The sequence below is a fragment of the Neurospora hispaniola genome (genome assembly GCF_033458365.1).
Source record: "Neurospora hispaniola strain FGSC 10403 chromosome Unknown B0T23scaffold_1, whole genome shotgun sequence".
NCBI lineage: Eukaryota > Fungi > Ascomycota > Sordariomycetes > Sordariales > Sordariaceae > Neurospora > Neurospora hispaniola.
Window position 1 is genome coordinate 6,261,843 of NW_026944406.1, and position 18,386 is coordinate 6,280,228.

General features: G+C 52.7%; 10 protein-coding genes across 10 annotated transcripts; 5 read left to right on the forward strand and 5 right to left on the reverse strand.

Annotated features, from left to right (window-relative positions):
- Positions 1-162: 162 nt before the first annotated feature.
- On the reverse strand, positions 163-1,030 carry B0T23DRAFT_307876 (uncharacterized protein; the record flags this gene model as incomplete). The annotated part of the gene is made up of 2 exons (XM_062834444.1): positions 163-760; positions 813-1,030. 2 exons carry the CDS (start codon positions 1,028-1,030, stop codon positions 163-165), a joined length of 816 nt encoding a protein of 271 aa, XP_062697998.1.
- A 226-nt stretch (positions 1,031-1,256) lies between these two features.
- Positions 1,257-3,881, reverse strand: B0T23DRAFT_40953 (heterokaryon incompatibility protein-domain-containing protein). The gene is made up of 3 exons (XM_062839373.1): positions 2,854-3,881; positions 2,339-2,800; positions 1,257-2,278 (listed from the first exon to the last, which is right to left on the reverse strand). Exons 1-3 carry the CDS (start codon positions 3,826-3,828, stop codon positions 1,484-1,486), a joined length of 2,232 nt encoding a protein of 743 aa, XP_062697999.1. The 5' UTR covers positions 3,829-3,881; the 3' UTR covers positions 1,257-1,483.
- Positions 3,882-4,876: 995 nt separating this feature from the next.
- Positions 4,877-6,003, forward strand: B0T23DRAFT_425714 (NADP-dependent oxidoreductase domain-containing protein; the record flags this gene model as incomplete). The annotated part of the gene is made up of 2 exons (XM_062839929.1): positions 4,877-5,233; positions 5,308-6,003. 2 exons carry the CDS (start codon positions 4,877-4,879, stop codon positions 6,001-6,003), a joined length of 1,053 nt encoding a protein of 350 aa, XP_062698000.1.
- A 373-nt stretch (positions 6,004-6,376) lies between these two features.
- B0T23DRAFT_401799 (uncharacterized protein) lies at positions 6,377-8,061 on the reverse strand (the record flags this gene model as incomplete). Its single annotated transcript, XM_062838612.1, has 5 exons — positions 6,377-6,580; positions 6,890-6,966; positions 7,626-7,706; positions 7,936-7,956; positions 8,037-8,061. The coding sequence occupies 5 exons, from the start codon at positions 8,059-8,061 to the stop codon at positions 6,377-6,379; spliced, it is 408 nt and encodes a 135-aa protein (XP_062698001.1).
- A 937-nt stretch (positions 8,062-8,998) lies between these two features.
- B0T23DRAFT_435859 (uncharacterized protein) lies at positions 8,999-10,002 on the reverse strand (the record flags this gene model as incomplete). The annotated part of the gene is made up of 4 exons (XM_062840547.1): positions 8,999-9,409; positions 9,582-9,608; positions 9,669-9,771; positions 9,941-10,002. Coding segments are annotated over 4 exons (582 nt in total), but the record flags the coding sequence as incomplete, so codon positions are not given.
- Positions 10,003-12,149: 2,147 nt separating this feature from the next.
- B0T23DRAFT_435863 (uncharacterized protein) lies at positions 12,150-14,212 on the forward strand (the record flags this gene model as incomplete). Its single annotated transcript, XM_062840548.1, has 2 exons — positions 12,150-13,139; positions 13,169-14,212. The coding sequence occupies 2 exons, from the start codon at positions 12,150-12,152 to the stop codon at positions 13,973-13,975; spliced, it is 1,797 nt and encodes a 598-aa protein (XP_062698003.1). The 3' UTR covers positions 13,976-14,212.
- A 73-nt stretch (positions 14,213-14,285) lies between these two features.
- B0T23DRAFT_308027 (uncharacterized protein) lies at positions 14,286-14,492 on the reverse strand (the record flags this gene model as incomplete). The annotated part of the gene is made up of 1 exon (XM_062834456.1): positions 14,286-14,492. The coding sequence occupies one exon, from the start codon at positions 14,490-14,492 to the stop codon at positions 14,286-14,288; it is 207 nt and encodes a 68-aa protein (XP_062698004.1).
- A 738-nt stretch (positions 14,493-15,230) lies between these two features.
- Positions 15,231-15,913, forward strand: B0T23DRAFT_392859 (uncharacterized protein; the record flags this gene model as incomplete). Its single annotated transcript, XM_062838031.1, has 3 exons — positions 15,231-15,339; positions 15,414-15,647; positions 15,708-15,913. 3 exons carry the CDS (start codon positions 15,231-15,233, stop codon positions 15,911-15,913), a joined length of 549 nt encoding a protein of 182 aa, XP_062698005.1.
- Positions 15,914-16,712: 799 nt separating this feature from the next.
- On the forward strand, positions 16,713-18,003 carry B0T23DRAFT_372077 (uncharacterized protein). The gene is made up of 2 exons (XM_062836701.1): positions 16,713-17,225; positions 17,318-18,003. The coding sequence occupies exons 1-2, from the start codon at positions 17,039-17,041 to the stop codon at positions 17,650-17,652; spliced, it is 522 nt and encodes a 173-aa protein (XP_062698006.1). The 5' UTR covers positions 16,713-17,038; the 3' UTR covers positions 17,653-18,003.
- On the forward strand, positions 17,562-18,145 carry B0T23DRAFT_41086 (uncharacterized protein). The gene has a single exon (XM_062839417.1). It carries the CDS (start codon positions 17,797-17,799, stop codon positions 18,091-18,093), a length of 297 nt encoding a protein of 98 aa, XP_062698007.1. The 5' UTR covers positions 17,562-17,796; the 3' UTR covers positions 18,094-18,145.
- Positions 18,146-18,386: the final 241 nt, after the last annotated feature.

The window sequence follows — 18,386 nt, forward strand, 5'->3', positions numbered from 1 at the left end:
CTTCACGACATAGCATATAGACTTGGACTTGCATTATAGACATAGAGGCTGGCAGGCGCACGCTAGCATCAATCTAAACTTCCACTTCATTTCTTTTCTCTCGTGCACCTCAGGATCGAACTCTGTGCATTGAAGAAAACGGGAGTCATCAATCCGCTGCATCTAAAACTTCAACCCCATCTCCCTAAAAGCCTTGACACTCCCCTCAAACACCTCCCTCCTCTTCCCATCCACCTCCTTCCACCCCCTCTGCTGATCCACCCAGACCTCCTCCCTCTCTTCATTCTGCAGCTCCCCCCACGTGAAATCCGCAAACTCATTCAACTCCATTCCAATATCTCCCAGTCCCATCTCCACCAAGTCCGGCTGAATCGTGTGCAACTCCGTCTTCACCGCGGGCGGCATGATTTCCACCACTTTGATGTGCTTGGTATGCTCTGCCTCTGGGCCCGTCAATTGAGCGCGGAGGGACCACACAAGCGAGTGGGCGGCGGCTTTGGAGGCAGAGTAGTTGGCGCAGCGAGGGAGGGGGATTACCGAAAGACCGGAGGTGACGACGATGATGGAGGTGGGGTTGGGGGCAAGAGAGATCAAGTGTGGCATGAAGAGGGCGATCATGTTCAGGGGGGAGAGGTAGTTGGTGGTGAGTTCGGTGGTGTGGGCGGCGAGGTCGATGGTGGTGGGGTTGGTGAACAAGAGGGTCTTTTGGAGGCCGGCGTTGAGGAGGATGGAGTCCAGGGTGGGGTAGGTGGTTGTGATGCTGGTAGGTGTTAGTAGGGGGATAAGAGGGGAGGAAAGGAATGGGAACGTACTGCTTGACCCAGTTGGGAAGGGCGGAGAGGTCAGAGATGTCAAAGGGCTCGGCGGCGACCTTGTCGGAACCGTGCTTCTTGACAAGGGCGTCGAGACGGTCCTTGCGGCGGCCGACGGCGATGACGAAGACACCGCTGTTGATCATGCGCTCGGCCAGCGCAAGGCCGATGCCGGAGGTGGCGCCGGTGATGAGGACGGTCTTGTAAGGGAAAGGCATGGTGACGATCGAATGGTGAAGTGATGGTTGATGATGTGAGTTTAGCTTGACAGAAAGAGTTGGCGAAGACGTGGGTTAATATATATTCTAGAACAATGGCGGTTGAATTAATGTATTAACTCCTAAGTCCGAAACTGTGGAGTCAGTCTGGTTCGGCAGTGTAGCAATCCGGTAGGGGTCCGTTTACCTTGTTGTGGGGCCAACATCGCCGGCGTGACATGACCTCACGACTTCTTGATGATTCCATGTGCGTGAAAAATATGTAATCAACTGAATCATTATAAAGCAAAGATGCTACACTGCGACTTGAAGGATCCTGCGTCGGCCGAGGAGTATTGTAGTTTCCGTGTGATGTTGCAATTTCGAGGTTGCGAGAATGAACAATAATGTCGTTGCCTGGACCAGCTCGTTCATGCACGGGGTAAACTTTACGCCGAAGATATGGAGTGGGCGTTACTCCAAGTGCACCACCCTCCTCACCGGCTTCACCTTTTCAAACTCAACATCACTCTGCACCGTAACAAACGTTCTCCTCTCTGCCACTTCTCCCCTTCCGTCCTGGCTTATAACCCAATCCAACACAATCATGTACACTGTGTCTTTGACAAACTCTTCGTCTTGTGTGTGCCTCAATCTCTCGACAACCAGACACTCATACTCCCCCGTCTTGAGCGTATATGGGTGAGGAAAGTTTCTCTCCGACACGATGCCGAATGGTTGCTCATCCTCATTCTCCGGTTTCTTGAGGAACGCCTCGCTAAACGGCTCCGTGCGGATGTAGAAGTTGCAAACGTAGCCGTTGATGGTCAGTTTTTTGCCTTCGCAGCCGACAAACTCCGGAACCATATCACTCTTCACGTCCCTCCCTCTTCGCCCTTTACCAGCAGTCACAAGCGAACCATCTAGCAAAGAGGTCTGATCGAACGTGACGTGCCCCTCCCAGCCGCACCAACTCCACGACGGAAAGCCCTCTCGCCTTTGCGGGCGGGCGATGTCCCACGGCGGGGAGTCCTTGTGTAGCCTCTCGGGCTTGGGAAAGGACCAATCGTGGGACCAGCCCAAGGTGAGAGGAAATTGGCGCAGGGGAAGGCCCCATTCGAATCCGGAAGGGAAGAGATGGCGCTGGAGGGCGGAAAGCAAACCGAGACAGGCGTTGAGGGAGTCTGAAGGCCAGGACATTTGACGGCTGGTGTAGTCTATGATGAGACCTGTGTAGAGGAGGATGCGTTGAGGGTCTGTTACGGAGATCTAATGGGTCCATCTGTTAGCGAGGAAGCAGCATAAGGGAATGGCGAAGGGAGAACTAACGTCGGTATCAGTAAGGTTAAACCCATTCATCAACTGCCTAAAGAAATCCATGGGCCGGTCCGATAGATGCTCGTAACAACTGGGATCATAGGCATCGGGTGCTCCAAAGCGCTGGCAGGAGATGCCGAGCTGTTTGTCAGAGAAGAAGAGGGACCGCTTGGACAGCATGCCTTCCTGGAAGGTCCAGGCCCGAGTGTCCCATGCTGAAGCGGCCATTTCGTCCTCGACGACAGCGGGGATGGTGAAGAGCGTGCGGCCGTTGATAATCTCATGAAGTTGCATCTCCCGTTTCCGCGAGACTCCGCAAAGGCCAGCGTTGGAGTTCTGGCCAGAGAGGGCAACGAGGGTTACGGTGGCGCATTGGTAGATGAGATCCATCATGGCGAGTTGCTGAGTTTTTTCGGCTTTCTCTTGGACGGAGAGTGTGTCCCAGGGTTTCTGATTGATGCAGAGGGCGTCGACCTGGAGGGATTGTCAGTTTGACGTCTGCAGATGACTTGACTCAGGTTGCTTACCCAGAGATAGCGCTTCCCAAGTTTCTTGGTGACAGTGATGGAGTCCTCAATGGTCTGCGGCAGAGTCTTCTTTTCCAAGGCCCCTTCCTCCGGCATGATTCCACCCCAAGTATAGCTTAGAGCGACATACTCGCATCCCTCTGGGTAGGGAACCACCTTGCGTTCAAGGACATCGATCATCTTTGTGGTGAATAACTCCTTGGGCTTCGTAGAGATGCAGTATTCTTTGTGGTTTTTCCAGCAAACATCGAGACCATTCCTCGCAAACCCAAAGTCAACAAACGGCTCAATCAACCGTCCATTGTACTGTTTCCGGTCATGGCACGTGTCTTCAGTGGCCAAGCATATAGCAGGGCCCGTCATTTCAGAGCTTTGCACACCTGGTTCATTGTCTGAGAAGAGCAAAGGAACTTGGAGGTCGTGGATCATGTGGCTGAGATGGCGCAGACCCAAGAAGATGGCACTTTTAGTCCTTGTCTCCTCAGCAAGGTACTGCCAGCCGGCATGTCGGACATAGGCAGGGTAGGGAGTGAGCCTCATGCCCTTGGTGTCGGGACGTATGGCCTCAGTGGGCATAATGCGGTAAACGAGCCGGCAGAAGGGGCACGACGCTTGCAAGGTGAGCGATCCGAGTTCACCGAGGTCGAGCTCATAGGGCTTGAGGCGGACGAAGTAGTCCCTGAATTTGTCACTGTCTTCGGGAATGAGGCCCGAGGGGAGTGGCTCCGAGAGCTCGAAGACCTTGAGGGGGTTGTAGTCGGCGCATCGTTTGCAGAGCGAGCTGGGCTTATCTTGGAGTTGCTTGAGAAGCTTTTCATCATGGGCAGAGAGCGGGCAAAGTTGATTGAACTGCTCCTCTGGTCCGAAGTGGTCCGACTCTTTTGCTGAATCTCGGGATTTCTGCTTGGGACACGGCGTTGAGGCAGGCTCAAGCTTTCGGCAGAAAATGCAGAGTCTGAAGTCGGAAGAGGCCATTGTGAGGTTAGTCGTGTTGGGGTGAGCCAGGTACCTATGACAATGAAGATGGGTGCAGGCTTACCAGTCCTTATGTTCCAGCTAAGCAGAGAAGGCTCTGCGGACTGGACTTCAGCTGAGTTGTGAAGCTCGCCCGTAACTGGCTGCCCAGTATCTTTGACTCCATCTCGGCTGATGCATTGCTGCCTAGAGGCTTATGGCGGCTGACGATTGTGGGAGGTGGCTAGAGCCGGCCAAGTACGATCCTTGTCGTAGCATCGCTTGGAGATGTGGAAAAGTGGTTGATCAAGACTCAAAGGGGCACGAGTTCATGGAGCTGTCGAGGTGAAGAACAGCCCGTGTTAGTGGTCTCTGCCATTGACGCAGTGTTCTGGTGGAGGTGCGCTAACGTGGACGCTGTAGTCGTGCAGAAACAGGACAACATGGCGCAAAGTGAGGGTGTTCGTCCACTCTGGGCATGTCCAGCAGGTGATCGATGTTGGTCTCCCACCGCCATCGCGATTGGAAAGTCATCTCAAAGGAACAAGTTCAGATGAAGTTCAAGTTCGGACGAGATCAAGCTGGGAGCGGGAGCATCCACTGCGGTGTCGGTCTTGTCCCGCTGTTAGTTGCCGGACTTGCCGTAATCGGGACGGGCACGACTCCAAGCGGGTCGCTCCCTCCCTCCACCTCGAGCCGGCGATTGATGGCGTCACCAAGTCCGATCTTACCCCTCCAACAAGTAAACAACATCAACACCCTCAATTGCTGGTGTTTGCCCAAACTCCGATACGTTCAATTAGAGGCCCTCAGCGTCGTAAGTAAGTCCAATGTGCCCATTTGTGACATCGGAGATAGGCGTTAAAACCACTAACCCCTGCTCACACCGTGACTCCTTCTCCTCCTCCCCCACGCAACCCCTCATGCGGGGGGTGTCTCCATGTCAACAAACACCATAACATATAAACATGACCACCCGCCCTTTTCCAAGAACAATTGAGTTTCAAGCCAGCATCTAACCACCCCAATCCGAACCAGATAAAGATACCAGACCAATAAACCCGCCAAAATGCCCCTCATCGCCCAAAACCCCCAGCCCCGCGTGATCCTAGGTCTCATGACCTTTGGCACCGACCCCGAGACGGGCGCCCGCGTCACCACCATCCCCGAGTTCAGCAAGGTCCTCGATCTCTTCCAGTCGCGGGGATACAACGAAGTCGACACGGCGCGCATGTACATTGGTGGAAAGCAGGAATCCTTTACTCGCCAGGCGGGCTGGAAGGACCGCGGCTTGACTCTGGCTACCAAGGTCATCTACCCCACCAACGGAGGAGACAACACGCGGGACAAGGTCCTGGAGAGCGCCGACGTTAGTCTGAAGGAGTTGGGGACGGATTGTGTGGATATTCTGTATTTGCACGCTGCTGTAAGCTGCCCCCTTTACGCAAGGATATGTGCCGTAAAGGGAAAGGAAACTGACGGGACAATTAACGACTAAAGGACCGCAAAACCCCCTTTGCCGAAACCCTCTCGGCCATCAACGACCTGCACAAAGCCGGCAAGTTCGTCCGCTTCGGCATCTCCAACTTCACCTCGTTCGAAGTCGCCGAGATCGTCATGACATGCAAGTACAACAACTGGGTCCTGCCCACCATCTACCAAGGCATGTACAACGCCATCACCCGGTCTCTCGAGACCGAGCTCGTCCTGGCGTGCCGCCGCTACGGCCTCGACATCGTCGTCTACAACCCCCTCGCCGGCGGTCTCTTCTCGGGCAAGATCAAGTCGCACGACATGGTGCCCGAGTCGGGCCGGTTTTCCGACGTCAACAAGATGGGCGTCATGTACCGCGGCAGGTACTTTAAGGAATCGACCTTCCGCGCCTTGCAGGTGGTCGAGCAGGCGGTGGAAAAGGCGGGACTCACCATGATTGAGACGGCGTTGCGGTGGATGGTGCATCATAGTGCGCTGAAGATCAAGGATGGGAATGATGGGGTGATTATTGGTGTTAGCAGTATTGATCAGCTGGATAGCAACTTGACGGACCTCGAAAAGGGACCGCTGCCCGAAGAGGTGGTGAAGGCCCTGGATGAGGCGTGGAAGATTGCAAAGGTTGATACGGTCAATTATTGGCATGGAACGGTCGAGTACGGGTATGATGTGAGGGAGGCCCTGTTTGGGAAGAACGCGAAATAGGTGGAAGCTGTATGTAGTGCGGTAATGATGTTATGAATTGGCTGAGGCAAAGTCTATGGTCATGTTGTAGCCATTGTCGTGACTTTGATGTGAATACTTGTGACAACCTGAACATGGGAACAACTCAAATGAGACTTGACTTTACTGCGTCGGTACCTATGGCCACCGTCAAGATAGGTCCCCATGTTAGTCCCACTAACCCGCTCCGCCCCGACTTCCGACTGCCCGCCCGCCCGTACCGTGTCCGTGCACTCCGGATGCCGTACCCCATACCGTGCGCGGCGCGGCGCCGAGCTTCCAGAATTCGGCCAGTTGTCTCAAAAAGTCCCGCAATTCAGGGCGGGGGGGGGCGCAGCGCAGCGGTTCCAGAACTTCACTTCTTCGGCTGGACCAGCATCCCCGGGCCGTCCGGAACAGTTGGGTATCGTATTCCAGGTTTTCCAGAAAGGCCGTGATCCCGGTGTTTTTGGTTTTGGTCCCCACATGTCCCCGTGTGTAATTTCCGGAGGTGTTCTGGAATCTGGAATCTGAATCTAGTGTAGAGTTCTGAAGTTCTGGATCTGAACCAAGTTCTGGACTATCATGCTCTTTCATGCTCTCGATAATGTTGGGACGTCTTGTGTTTTGTCTCTCAGCTGATACAATATACCTATGCATATCAACTCTAGATCCTAAACTCCATACTCTGTAATTGCTTACCTAGTGATAGCCTACCGTGAAGCAGTTATGAAGCTATTCATTTATTTCTCAATTAGAAGCGACAAAGTCGGTCGGTCCGGCGAGCGATTGATCGACGGCAACACAGAACCGCAATTACGGCGATCTGCAAGGGATTGTCGTGTATTGTGCACACGTGTGCTATATATAGAGCCAAGGTAAGACATACAGTATTTGACACGTCGGGGCGCTGCGGGCCGGATCCAGTCAGTCCCAAACGGCGACGATATGTGTGCACTACATGCACTAGAAGTAGTCACGGGAATCAACATTTTGGGTTATACAGGTGTGGATGTTGGATAGTGTACTGAGTGCGAAACGACCATACATATACCACAGCGCAAGTCCGTCCGTCCGTTTGTCCGTTGTTGACGCCGGACAGAAAGATGGGGGATGCCATTCAAATCAATCCATCGTGGCGCCAGATTATAGGTAGTGTACGGAGGCGATCGCCAATTATCGTTCGTGGCAGTGGTATGCAGTCAACTGCCGGTCTGGACTCCGAAATCACGCGCGCTTCTCAAGCCCAAAGCTCAAAAAGAAGAAGCAAACATATGATGCTAAGCGCCGTCAATTACCTTTGATTGCCGTTTTTTTTGCGATCATCACCTGCACTTCGACCGGCAGCTGGTGCTGAGGTGAAAGTATGTATGGTACTGTAAAAGGTGGGAAGATTAGACGCCAAGCAAAGCGAAATGCAGGCGTGAAAGTTGACTTGCATGCAGCCGGCGTTTCTTTGCAGGAGGGCTCTTTCGGTTTCCGGCGGCTGCGATTGCGCTTTGCTGTCAATGATCGAGGAACCCGTTTTCTTTTTTTTCTTTTTTCCTTTCTCGCTAATAATTGATGTCTTTTCTTACGAATTTAGACTAGCCTATCTGACAATTGTAAATTGGATGAAAATGAACTCACAGGGCGTGTCAACCTGACCTGAGAGGTTCCCTCTACTGCCAAGTAGGCGAAGCCGAGGTACATGTTTGATTCTAGAACTGCAGTGATTCACCACAAAATACTCCTAATCATGTACCTACCTATTGAAGATTCAGGAGACGTTTCCCCTTCCATGGCTTCTTCTTCTTCACGCGGACAATGCGAACAATGCAAACAATGTTTCGCCCTACTCTGGCCCATGTTTCAGATTTTGATATGTACCGTGACCTCCGTCTTTTAGGTCCCCCCTCCACTCTCCAGGTCTCGCTCGCTTCGTTGCCCACGTACTGTACCCAAACTGAACTTCGACTTTCCCCGGAGGAGGACGCCCGCAGGGCACCGAAGGAGGCGGCTGTGCAACCCACTCACTGCACTGCACCACCATTCACTAGCTAGGTAGGTATCCAGGGACATGTTGCCATCCGCGACGAATCCACACTTCACACCCTCATCTTCCAGGTCCTCCAGGGCTTGTTCATGGCGCAAAGCAGGTACTGTACCCCAGATTGTTTTATATTTTTTGGCCTGTGTTTATGCTCTGAATGGTTACCGGAGAGCTGGTCTCCGTACCCGCGAATCTGGTTCAGGACCAGGACCAAGCAAGGCCCAGGGGCAATGACAGACAGCTGGAGTCGCTGGAGACCGACCAGGGAGGGGAGGAAAACACAAGTGAAGCTTCTAGGCGAAATGGAGAAATGACGATGGTCCCGATGTGGGGGAGGGGAATTGAATGATTTTGTTTTGTATGTAGCACTGCACTGCCGCTGTCTGCATGTCTGGCGCAAGCAAGTGAAGGCAACTAACGCTCCGCACTGCACCCGCCGTCTCTCAAGCCGACTGCGCCAGAATGCATGTCTGTGGTGGTTTGGTAACCACGTGGATGGGTCGTTCCGGTTTCAATGGCCAGCCAGGAACAGGAACCTGTCGTCAATATGTACATACCTACATATATCAGAATGGTGTGTGTGTGTCTGTGCAATGATGAATGTGGTCCAACTTGTGGCCGCTTCTTCAGCCCTGTACAAGCACAAGGAAAGCCGTCAGTCTGTTCCAAAAAGGTTCCTTCTGGTAATGTTTGTGTGCCGCACCCGCCCGTCCTTTGTGGTTCGTGGATTTCGTGACTTTGTTTGACGGTTTTGGAATGAGGAGACATGGTGATTGGTGGAATGAGCCACAAGGGAACACACACGTTATGGACAGGGAACCTCTTTCAAGACGTCCCTCTCGCGGATAGTATTCTCAAAAAGGATATCAATTTGTTGAGCATCCAACGGTGGGGTTACAATTCAGACATCAACACGAGGATTCTCGGCGAGCTTGAAGGGTTCTGACACCGAAACTCATCACATCTTTGCTACCACTCTCCAATGCTTCAAGATTCCTTTAACCGAAAGAACAGGACGGTGTCAATGTGACAACCCAGGATCTGATCGCGGGAAGTGCCTGAACTAGCGGTACAGGCTTTGTCTGTCAGCACACGGAAGAAGCACCTAGGACGGATCGTCGGAACAAAGGAATCGAGATCGAAAGAGGCTTCGATTCCGGGCAGTAAGGCATAATCCGGTGCCGTCTCTTCGTTGTTTCGTCCGATTCTTTTCAGTGTCGACATCAGATCGTGATCATCGCGGTCATCTTGGTCTGGACCCGGTGATGGGTTGATACCAGGAAGATGGCAGATGCCCAAATGATGGACAGGAATGAATGATGAGGGCCCAGGGGAAGTTCCGTGTTTCGTCTCACTGCACGGGTCGGTGCGGGACCACTTTTAAATGTTAAGGAAGTCGATGCTTCTGTGTTCTGATAGGCTCCTTTGCTCACATCGAAGTTGTCCAGGACAATGTGTGATTGGCCCGGTTGAGTGTGAGCTGGTGGTGCATGCCCGCTGTAGCCGCCAATACAGTTGGATGTCAACAGAGGACCTCGCACTACTAAACATTTTGGGGCCACTTCTGCACCCAATCCTGTTAACGTTATATAGATACGAGATAGCAATTCCCTCTTGCTCCTCACCGGACGCTTACCTCATCTCGCATCGACGTGGTAATTGCGCTCTCCCATTGGCCAACCAAAGGATGCTTTCCCCTCCCTTCGTGGCAGTCATTCCTGTCATTCCCCCTCTTCAGGCTTTTGGCGTTCGCTCAATCATCGCTGGCTGCTATCCGCTAACCCTTGTGACATCCCCACTTCCCCTGCTGCAGTCAGCCAATCGTTGCGGTCCCTGTTGCTCTTGCTGTGCTCGCTAACCCGGGGCTTGCCCACACTGTTTTCACTTTTCCCTCCTTTTTGACTCCACCTCCCGTCCTCTTGTCCGCCCCGCCCGGATTGCGCCGCCAGCACGCGTTCTGCTGGTTCACGCCCGCTGTTCTCTCACCTATTCTGGCCTGTCCGTGGTCCCGGCTTCCAGGTTTTTGCTGGGCGGGTTGAGGTGTCGGGCGGCTCCCCCTGCCCGTCCAGGGCACTGTTCCCCAACGTGATGCCCTGCTGTGGTGATTGTGTGAATGCCCCCCGATGAGGGTGCTCGCTGAGGTGTGTGAACTAGGGCCAGGGCAGCCCAGGCTGGCCACTGCAGCAAATCTGTCCGCTCGATAGGTCAACTGCACCGCACTCACTCTTGCCAATGTCGACTTATGCGCACTCTGTTCCCGGTCTCGACTTCTCTCGGCTCTCTCCAGTCTTCTGACACTTCCGTCTTTTTCTCTCTTTCTTCCTCTTTTTCCATCGCCATCTAGATCGCCTTTCCTTTTTCTAGCCTCGTCTGGCAACAACCCCCCCTTCCTCTTCCTTCTTCCTCTCTATTCGTGCAAAGACGTCGGTCGTCGTCACTGTCTGTCGTCATCAGTCGTCGTCGTTGTCGAGAATTGTTGTTGATTTATCTCAATTCTTCACTTGTTCCTGTTCCGTCTTCTCTGCTATTCTACCTAGTGTGGCACCTTTGCCGCTGTGATCACTTCCATCAGCCAGGTTTCCTCCTGCCCGTCCGTCCGTCCGTCCGTCTGAGCCTCGTTGATTGAAAAAAATTGACAAGACCATCCCCACCGGCGACGAGACGTACCCAAACAACGCAACGCGCCTTCGTCGCTTCCTTCGGCTTTCTATCTCGATCCCCTCTCGACCATACGCACTGCACCACACCTGACCACACCCGCCCGCCCACTATTCTAGACCGCACACAACTGCAGAAATCTCCCCAAAATCCAAAATCCAAACAAACACCCCCAGCTGGGCAAAAGGAAAGAAAAGACCGATCTCATCGACAACAACAACAAGCAACAAAAAGGTTATTCCTTTTAATCCTTGTATTCTATTTTCGGCTGCACACGCTATTTGCTATCACGATCCAATTGAATCTCGCGCGTTTTCTGTCTTGTCGACCTCGGCCTCGATTGGTTTTTTTTTCTCGACAACACGCAACGCACCGCACCACGCATTCGCACTCCAACCACCACGAACACGCATCGTTCACACAATAATCTCTGGCAGCAACATTCATCAAAGGCGATTGATTGTCCTTGATTCGGAAAGAGCCGTATACTAGGATCATCGTGGAGACGTGATCCCCCAGATACAGCAATCACACACACGCACAGTCAGCTGTTGCTGCTTCTTCTGCCACACACACTTTGAGAGTGGAAGGAAGAAGAAGAAAAAAAAGGATCATCAGTCCTGTTCATTGTTGTTCAAGACGCTCCCGTCCCTTTGGAACAAGTGGAAAAAGGTAGCTCTGGCCAGCTCTGTCCTCTGTCCCTTTGTCTGTCTCCATTCCGAGAAAACAAAGGTTTGACTTCTCCACGCGTCGTCGCTCCCCGCTAGAGGTACTAAACCCGACAGCCACACACCACACTACGGCCTGCCACCTAGCCAAGCATCCCCTGCCGCTAGCAGCTCCGTCTCTTCAGCTTGTTGTCTCCTGACCCGGTCAAGTCCAGGCTTGCACGCACTGTCTTCGGACCACCACCGCACTGCACCTTTTCCAAGGTTCGCACCGGTTCGACCAGATTCGCCACCTCACTCCTCCTCCTCTCGACAAGTCATCAATAGAAACTTGAACAACCCCACCGTCCTTCCTTCTCATTCACCATCCCACCGTACGCGCGCGGGGTCTTTTTTACCTTCTCTCTCCGCCGACCGACGACCGTCTTCTACTTGCAACTGTCGATCCTCGACCGCTTCTTTCCCTCTTCTGTTCGTCGCTTCGGCTTTTGAACGCTTTGCCCGCTCATTCGGCTTCCATCATCAACAGCACAATCTTTTGACCTTCGTCTCTCGACAATCTTTTAATTGGAACGCATTCCGAATCATCTTCAGCTGTTTTTATACTACCACCACCATTGCATAATCTTTGGGTTGGGGTCTTGGTACAGGCTTCTACGACTTCACATCGTTTTCGCATTCTTCGAGAGAAAATAGAGCGGTCGCAACATCAGAGCGTTTGATCACGTTCTTGCAGCAACCGGCATATTCTTCCTAATATCCATCCATCATCATCATCATCACCATCAAAAATGGCGCACATGCAGTACAACCAGCAGGCCATGCCCTCTGGTCTGGCCTCGAGGAGAGGTGGCCAGAACATCAAGCCTCTTTCTTTCGACTTCAAGTCCATCCCCGAGAACGACACTGGCATTCCCACGCCACGCACCAGCCGTTCTCACCTTCTTGCGGGTTTGAGAACCGCCCCCAAGTCGGCTACCGCTACCAGCTTCGCAATTGGAAACGGTCCCGCCTCGCCCACCGTCAACCCTCATGCCCGGAACAGCCGCAACAACTCGATCACTCCTGGCATGTATGACGGCGCCAGCTACCTGAACGGACCTAAGACGTCCATGCCGACCTATGGCGGTATGCACCAGGCTCAACACCAGGCCATGCAACAGCAGGCTGTCTACAACGCTGAAGTGGCCGCTTATCAACAGCAGCAGCAACAGCAGCAGCAGCAGCAGTACACAACTGACCAGATCATGGTCTCGCAGCTTTCGATGGATGACTCGGTTCAGGGAGAGCTCGATCCCAATGTGCACGCTCAACTCATGTACACTAATCACGTTCTGGCTCAGCGTCAACAGCAGTTGCAACAGCAGCTGCAGGCCCTGCAGGCGGCTGCTCAGCAGCTCCAGTCCCAGGGTTACCGTATGCAGGGACAGGCCACGGCCTCGCAGCAGAGCCACCAGTCGACTGTTTACCAGCAACAGATGCAGCACCACGTTCAGCAACAGGTGGAGCAACTCCAACAGCAGCGTCTCCAGCAACAGTATCTGGCGCTCCAGCAGGCTCGTGCGCAGCAGGCGGCTCAGATTCAGCACCTTCAGCAGCTCCAGGCCTTGATGACCCCGGCTGTTACCCAGCAGCAGAGCGCTTACTCGCTCTACGATCCCACCACTGGCCAGCAGACGCTCTACGAGGCCACCAACCAGCTCGCCAACCAGACTGCTCAGCTTAACCTCAACAACTACGGTGGTGTCCAGCAGCCGGCTGTCGGCACTCCCCGCTTGCAGGTGTCCCCCCTCCCCCGACCGAGACCAAGTCGAGCTCGCGGAACTCGTCGCCTCCTCGCCGCTTCGAGTCGCCTGTCGTCGAGACTGCCGTCAACCCCCTGCCTCCCCCGAGCGCCAACGCGTTCCGTCGTGGTCACAAGAAGACCATCTCGACTGCGAACGGCAACAAGAACCAGCTGACCATCTCGACCAACGAGGAGCCTCCCAAGACTGCTGGTCTCAAGACGTCCACTTTCCCGATGACCCCTATGACGGCCGGTTATGGGCCCGGTCAGGCTCGTGCTGGTGAGCACCCCGTCCGTCAGCCGCGCAACCCACCCTCGCTGGACGAGCTCAAGTCCAAGCCGACCTCCAAGCACGAGGGTAGCAAGAACTTTGTGGCTCGCACCCGCCGCTCGGCGATCCACAACCTTGTGCGCGCTGGTCTTGAAAGGCGCAAGGAGGCCCGCTCCTCTGGAAGCATTAGCCCTATTTCCGAGAGCGCCGACGAGCTGGTGGAGACACCCTTGACGGACAACGACAGCGACTCGGGTCGTAGCGGATCCGGTATCCTGCTCGACCACGACGATGCCGAGAGCAGCCTGCCTAGCTCACGCACTAGTACTGGCAGCTGGGGCGCCATTGGCTCGGACCGCCCGAGCTCGCGTCAAAAGACCAACCGCACGAGCGTTGACAGCACCAACTGCTCGGATAACGAGGCGGCCAGCCGTGACTCTGGCAGCTTTGCAAGCTTGTTGAAGAACAGCAACCGCGGTGCCAAGACGGAGGCCGTTGACGGCCAGCAGCGCAAGGCGAGGCTTGTATTGACGGCTCAGAAGCGCAGCATTGGTGCTTGAAGTGTCGCTGGTACACAGGGATTCTTTCTGCCGGTTTGGTGCCTTGAAGGGATGGGTTGGCGCTTAAAGGATACAATGTTATGCTAATCACGATTATGCCCCGACGTCTTCAGTTATCTTCTACTCTCATTCACGACACGTCCCCAACTGACATGTCTGCTGGGCAAGGTCGCTGTGCCACCTTGTCTTGGGCTTTTCGGTGTCCGCTTAACGGACAGCAAACGGGAAAACTGGAGAGGATGTGGACACATGGCTTGGTGACGCTTTTACTTTTTTTCTCGGTTCGCTTCAACCACGACTGTGTCTTGTGTTATGCATTTTTGGGAATTGGAATCTTTGTTCTGACATTTACGCTTTTTACGCTTTCACATTCTGTAAGGTTTTGGTTTTCCGGTTCTTCACGTTCGTTTCTTGTTTGGAGGTCTTTGGGGGGTTTTGTGTCACTTGCAAAGGGTGGCAAAGGTGTAACTTTCTTGGAGAGAACAGGGTTGAGAGTTGAGACCAGCCGGACATACATACGCAAATGTAAACATGTGTCTACAAATTGGGTTCAGTGATTTTACTCTCCGTGCTTGGTGACGAAGCATTGACTGACATCTATTTTCCATTCATTGTCTATCCTTTCCTTGTTCTCTTTTTGCCTTCGGTATCCCGGTGAGATGATGATGTTCCCGGGAGTCGGATCCAGATGCCAGCACCAAAATCGTGGTTAGAGGTAGATTGGGAGCCACGGCAGTTGTGTCTTCCGTCAGTGACACGATCACGGATTGGCTCCTTCCTCGAGTGTTTCCTAGTGCGCTCCTCGTCGCCTCAAAATTTCGCGCCGAAATCGGGGGTACCTCGTCCTCTATGCTATGAGGCAGTCGCGAGTTGCGTCAGTGACATGATAAGGAATCAGTTGCTCCTTCCTCTTTGCAAGAGCTACGCGACCGAAGGAAAAAGCCCGGCACTCGGACGGGAATTATCCGTTTCCTGTGGGAACTCCATACTGACCCGCGGCGCACGTTCGATCTTCGAAGGAACAACCACTCAACTTCTCAGCATTTCTTCGCTGTCTGGCTGCTTTTGTTCTCCCTTTTCTCTTTGTTCGATTCATCACCCTCCGTGCCTTACACCAGTTAGTAGCAACGCAGTTGCCGTCGACCAACATCACCGATCACTTTAACTCCGTACCTCTAACGATTGAGCTATCCAAACGCAGCATAGTCTGCCTTCGCGTCGCAACAGATCCCAAGGAGCCACCCACCTTGACAACATGGGAGATATCCCCAACAGGCAGACGGCTGAGCCGCAAGTTGACCGCCCACGGATGGGAAAAGAATGGATGAAAATCAACGGTCCATCAATCCTTGTCTGGGGAACTTGTTCGTATCTCCCAACCCCATGCGTAATCCGGATTGGGTGTGACATCTGACCAGCTGTTCATCACTACCTATAGTCTGCATCCTCGTGATGGCTTCAACTGAACTCTTTGTTCGTCTGTGGCAGCAGACGAGATCGGTTATGGAAGACGACGAATGCGCAGCCACCCGTTCGGACCTCGAGTTTATGGTGGTGATGAACCGAGTTGGGATCATAGTTCAGTGTTGTCTTTGCATCAGGTTGTTGTGGCCTTTGACAATGGGGAAGCCCGCGGACGGTTCCGCCTCGACGGCCACGACTGCGGATTCAGGTGAGTAGCTCCTGTTACCCCGGCATTGGAGATACGAACTGACGGGGGGTTTTGTTGTAGAGGACAAGAGCAATGATTTGGTTGAGGGACAAGCTGTGATGGAGGAGAAGAGCGCCAATCTTCGGGTTGTCTTGAGTGATTTGGAGAAGGCAAAGAATGACCTCAAGATGGCGAAGGAGTACCTTGAGGAGTCGAGGAAGGAACTTGAGGAGCTAAATAGGAGCGTCAATGCTCTGCTTGTTGCTCTGCAGAAGAAGCGGGCTTAATATTCCTGCATGTCAGGACTCGCAAGGGGGGAGAAACTACCGAGAAACTGGTGCTACAGTATTAACATAAAGTTGCTGGGAAGACCCACTATCGGTTAGTCCCCTAACACCAATACAATTTTAGTCCAGTAGACATACTGGTTTGTTTGTTAGTTCGAGACCTCGTGTCAACTTTCCTATGCGTTTTTATGGCGAACTAATGCATAAACTTACCTGAGCTATGCCATCTCTTATATTCAAAATGCAAGATTGAAACCAGCTAATGCTTTTTCATTTATCTCTATAAGCTTGGGGACTAGTAGAAATACATTTCGTCTAATGCACTATATATATTGTAGGAGTGCCTGGTGTACCATGCTAATAAATAAACCAGCGCTGGACTGTACACATCCCCTGCCATTACCAACTCCGGTCGAACCCGAGCTGGCGGGCTACCGGGCTCCCTAGCATCCTCCTCCCTTGCAGTGTAGTAATCGTGCGACTTCGGCAGCTGTGGCGCCCCTAGGCGAAGCTGAACCGTTAGCTCGGGAATCCCAAAAAATCGCAAAGATTCCCAATGACGCTTGTTCAAAACTTGCGGTCGCAATTTTGGCTGCCGAAAACCGACCAACCATGATCCAATACGTATTTAATACGTCTTTTCCCTGCGCAGCGTCCGCCGCAGGAGATTCACACAGGGCTTGGGCTCAGCTGGGGGGCTGGGCAGCCGAAGTGGCTTGCTGCTAGATAGACACTAGGGATAAGCAAACGACCGGAGATTGGCGACCATGCCCAAATTGGTTTGCTGGGCTATTGGCGAGAAACCTCATTAGAGGTAAGTTCGATAAGTAGCAAAGACCGTTGGGATGTCATGACTGCTGAATGCAGCCACTGCTGAGGTGGAGGTGAGGCAGCCGATGGGAATATTGAATATGGGGAGATGAAGTTTGGTGGTGGATGTTTGTTGTTGTTGATATAACAGCTTGTTGACGACTCCGTCTTTGGTGTACTTGACATTTTTCATTTTCATCGCATTTCTTTCTTCTTCTTCCAATACGCTGGACCGAGTTCAGTTGTTTTCGTTATTTTGCTGCACATCAGGCCCGTTGAACCTTCTACATTACCTCTGAACTTTGGATAGTAGCCATGATTTCGACAAGCGACCTTCACCTCCTCGGGTGCCATTTTGAGCAATACCCCGACTACCAGCCGCGAGACTTCAAGACAAATACGTCCAAGGACCACCCCCAAGAACCTGAAAACGAAAACCTGGGAGTCTTTCACTTCCCCGTCCTCAGCTTCGGTTTCGTGTTTGTCCTTTTGGGGATAACCTGTGAGTATTTACCTATCCATTCAACTTCCAACAACAACCACTACCAAGAAAGCTCAATAGAACTTTGTACTGACGAAGTAAATGAAGCAAAGGCACACTAGCCTCCATCTGCATCTTTCGCGTGCTCACTCATACCCATAACATGTACACGCTACATCAGGATATGGACATGGACATTGCCAGTTGGTCTGCTCGCTTTATGTTGCCACAAAACAAGTCGGTTAAGGATTCGTTGATGGGTGTTGCGTTTGTTGAGGCTTTGGCGAGGAAACCTCATGATCTTTCGAGCAGGTGGAGGGACGCATTGGATTTGATGCCCTTGGATATGAAGATGGAGTTGGACTTCAACTTGGAGGTGGAGGCGATGCCGGTTGAGAGTGCGGTGTTAAGGTTGGAGGATTGGGTTTATAATGTTGCGGGGCTTTGAGTTTTGAGGTTTGAGATTGGTTAGAGGTTGGTCACATGGAGGTATTCCTTCAGGCAATTTCTCTTTGGGTTTTCTTTCTGGTGTACGTTTTGCGGAGGCGGGCGCGGGTTTGCTGGTCATATTTTCCTTTGTTAACTTGGATGGATGGATGGAGGTTTGGTGCTGCGGTACCATGTGCTCCTTCTCTTTTGTGAATTCTTTGGTTTATGGGCAACTCCATTGCAGAGTGTTCACTCCTTCCTCATCGATGTTTCTTTGGGTGCAGTTCTGCTTCTTCTCCTCTTCCTCGCTCTTTTTCGGTTCCTTTTTTCGTTTCTATTTTTTCTTTTCTCTAGAAAACTTTCGACTATTCCTCGTGCGCAAATAAGCACCCATCTTCAGTTTGGCTTTGTTCCATTTTCACCCGCCGTAGCATCTATGCTTTACCCCGAGCCCGTCTGAACCGGCTCCAAACATGTGCTGATGGCATAGTTGGAGCCGTTTGTTGTACGACCACCATCTTTTAGTGTTGACTGCATGGTTCAACAGGTGACGACCCAATTGACCACCATCCTTAATTGTGCCACACCTTTTTGGAAGTTCAAGTTGTAGCAGCCTGCCCTCGATATCATCAACTCCCAAGTTGCTGTCTGGGGGCTACTCACATGCCGTTATCGCGTTCTCTAACCAAGTGGTACTGTCAACTCCAGAATCTTGTCACCCACCTATGCTTGACCAACACGGGTGTGGCGCTC

What these genes read in the sequence shown, in the direction of transcription:
- B0T23DRAFT_41086 (XM_062839417.1), top strand. Translation starts at nt 17,797, where the DNA reads ATGGATGGAGGTTTGGTGCTGCGGTACCATGTGCTCCTTCTCTTTTGT.
- B0T23DRAFT_40953 (XM_062839373.1), bottom strand. Translation starts at nt 3,828, where the DNA reads ATGGCCTCTTCCGACTTCAGACTCTGCATTTTCTGCCGAAAGCTTGAG. An exon ending in TTGGGAAGCGCTATCTCTGG is followed by an intron (nt 2,801 to 2,853) that starts GTAAGCAACCTG and finishes CAATCCCTCCAG; the next exon opens with GTCGACGCCCTCTGCATCAA. An exon ending in TTAACCTTACTGATACCGAC is followed by an intron (nt 2,279 to 2,338) that starts GTTAGTTCTCCC and finishes TGGACCCATTAG; the next exon opens with ATCTCCGTAACAGACCCTCA.
- B0T23DRAFT_372077 (XM_062836701.1), top strand. Translation starts at nt 17,039, where the DNA reads ATGATTTCGACAAGCGACCTTCACCTCCTCGGGTGCCATTTTGAGCAA. An exon ending in TGTCCTTTTGGGGATAACCT is followed by an intron (nt 17,226 to 17,317) that starts GTGAGTATTTAC and finishes AATGAAGCAAAG; the next exon opens with GCACACTAGCCTCCATCTGC.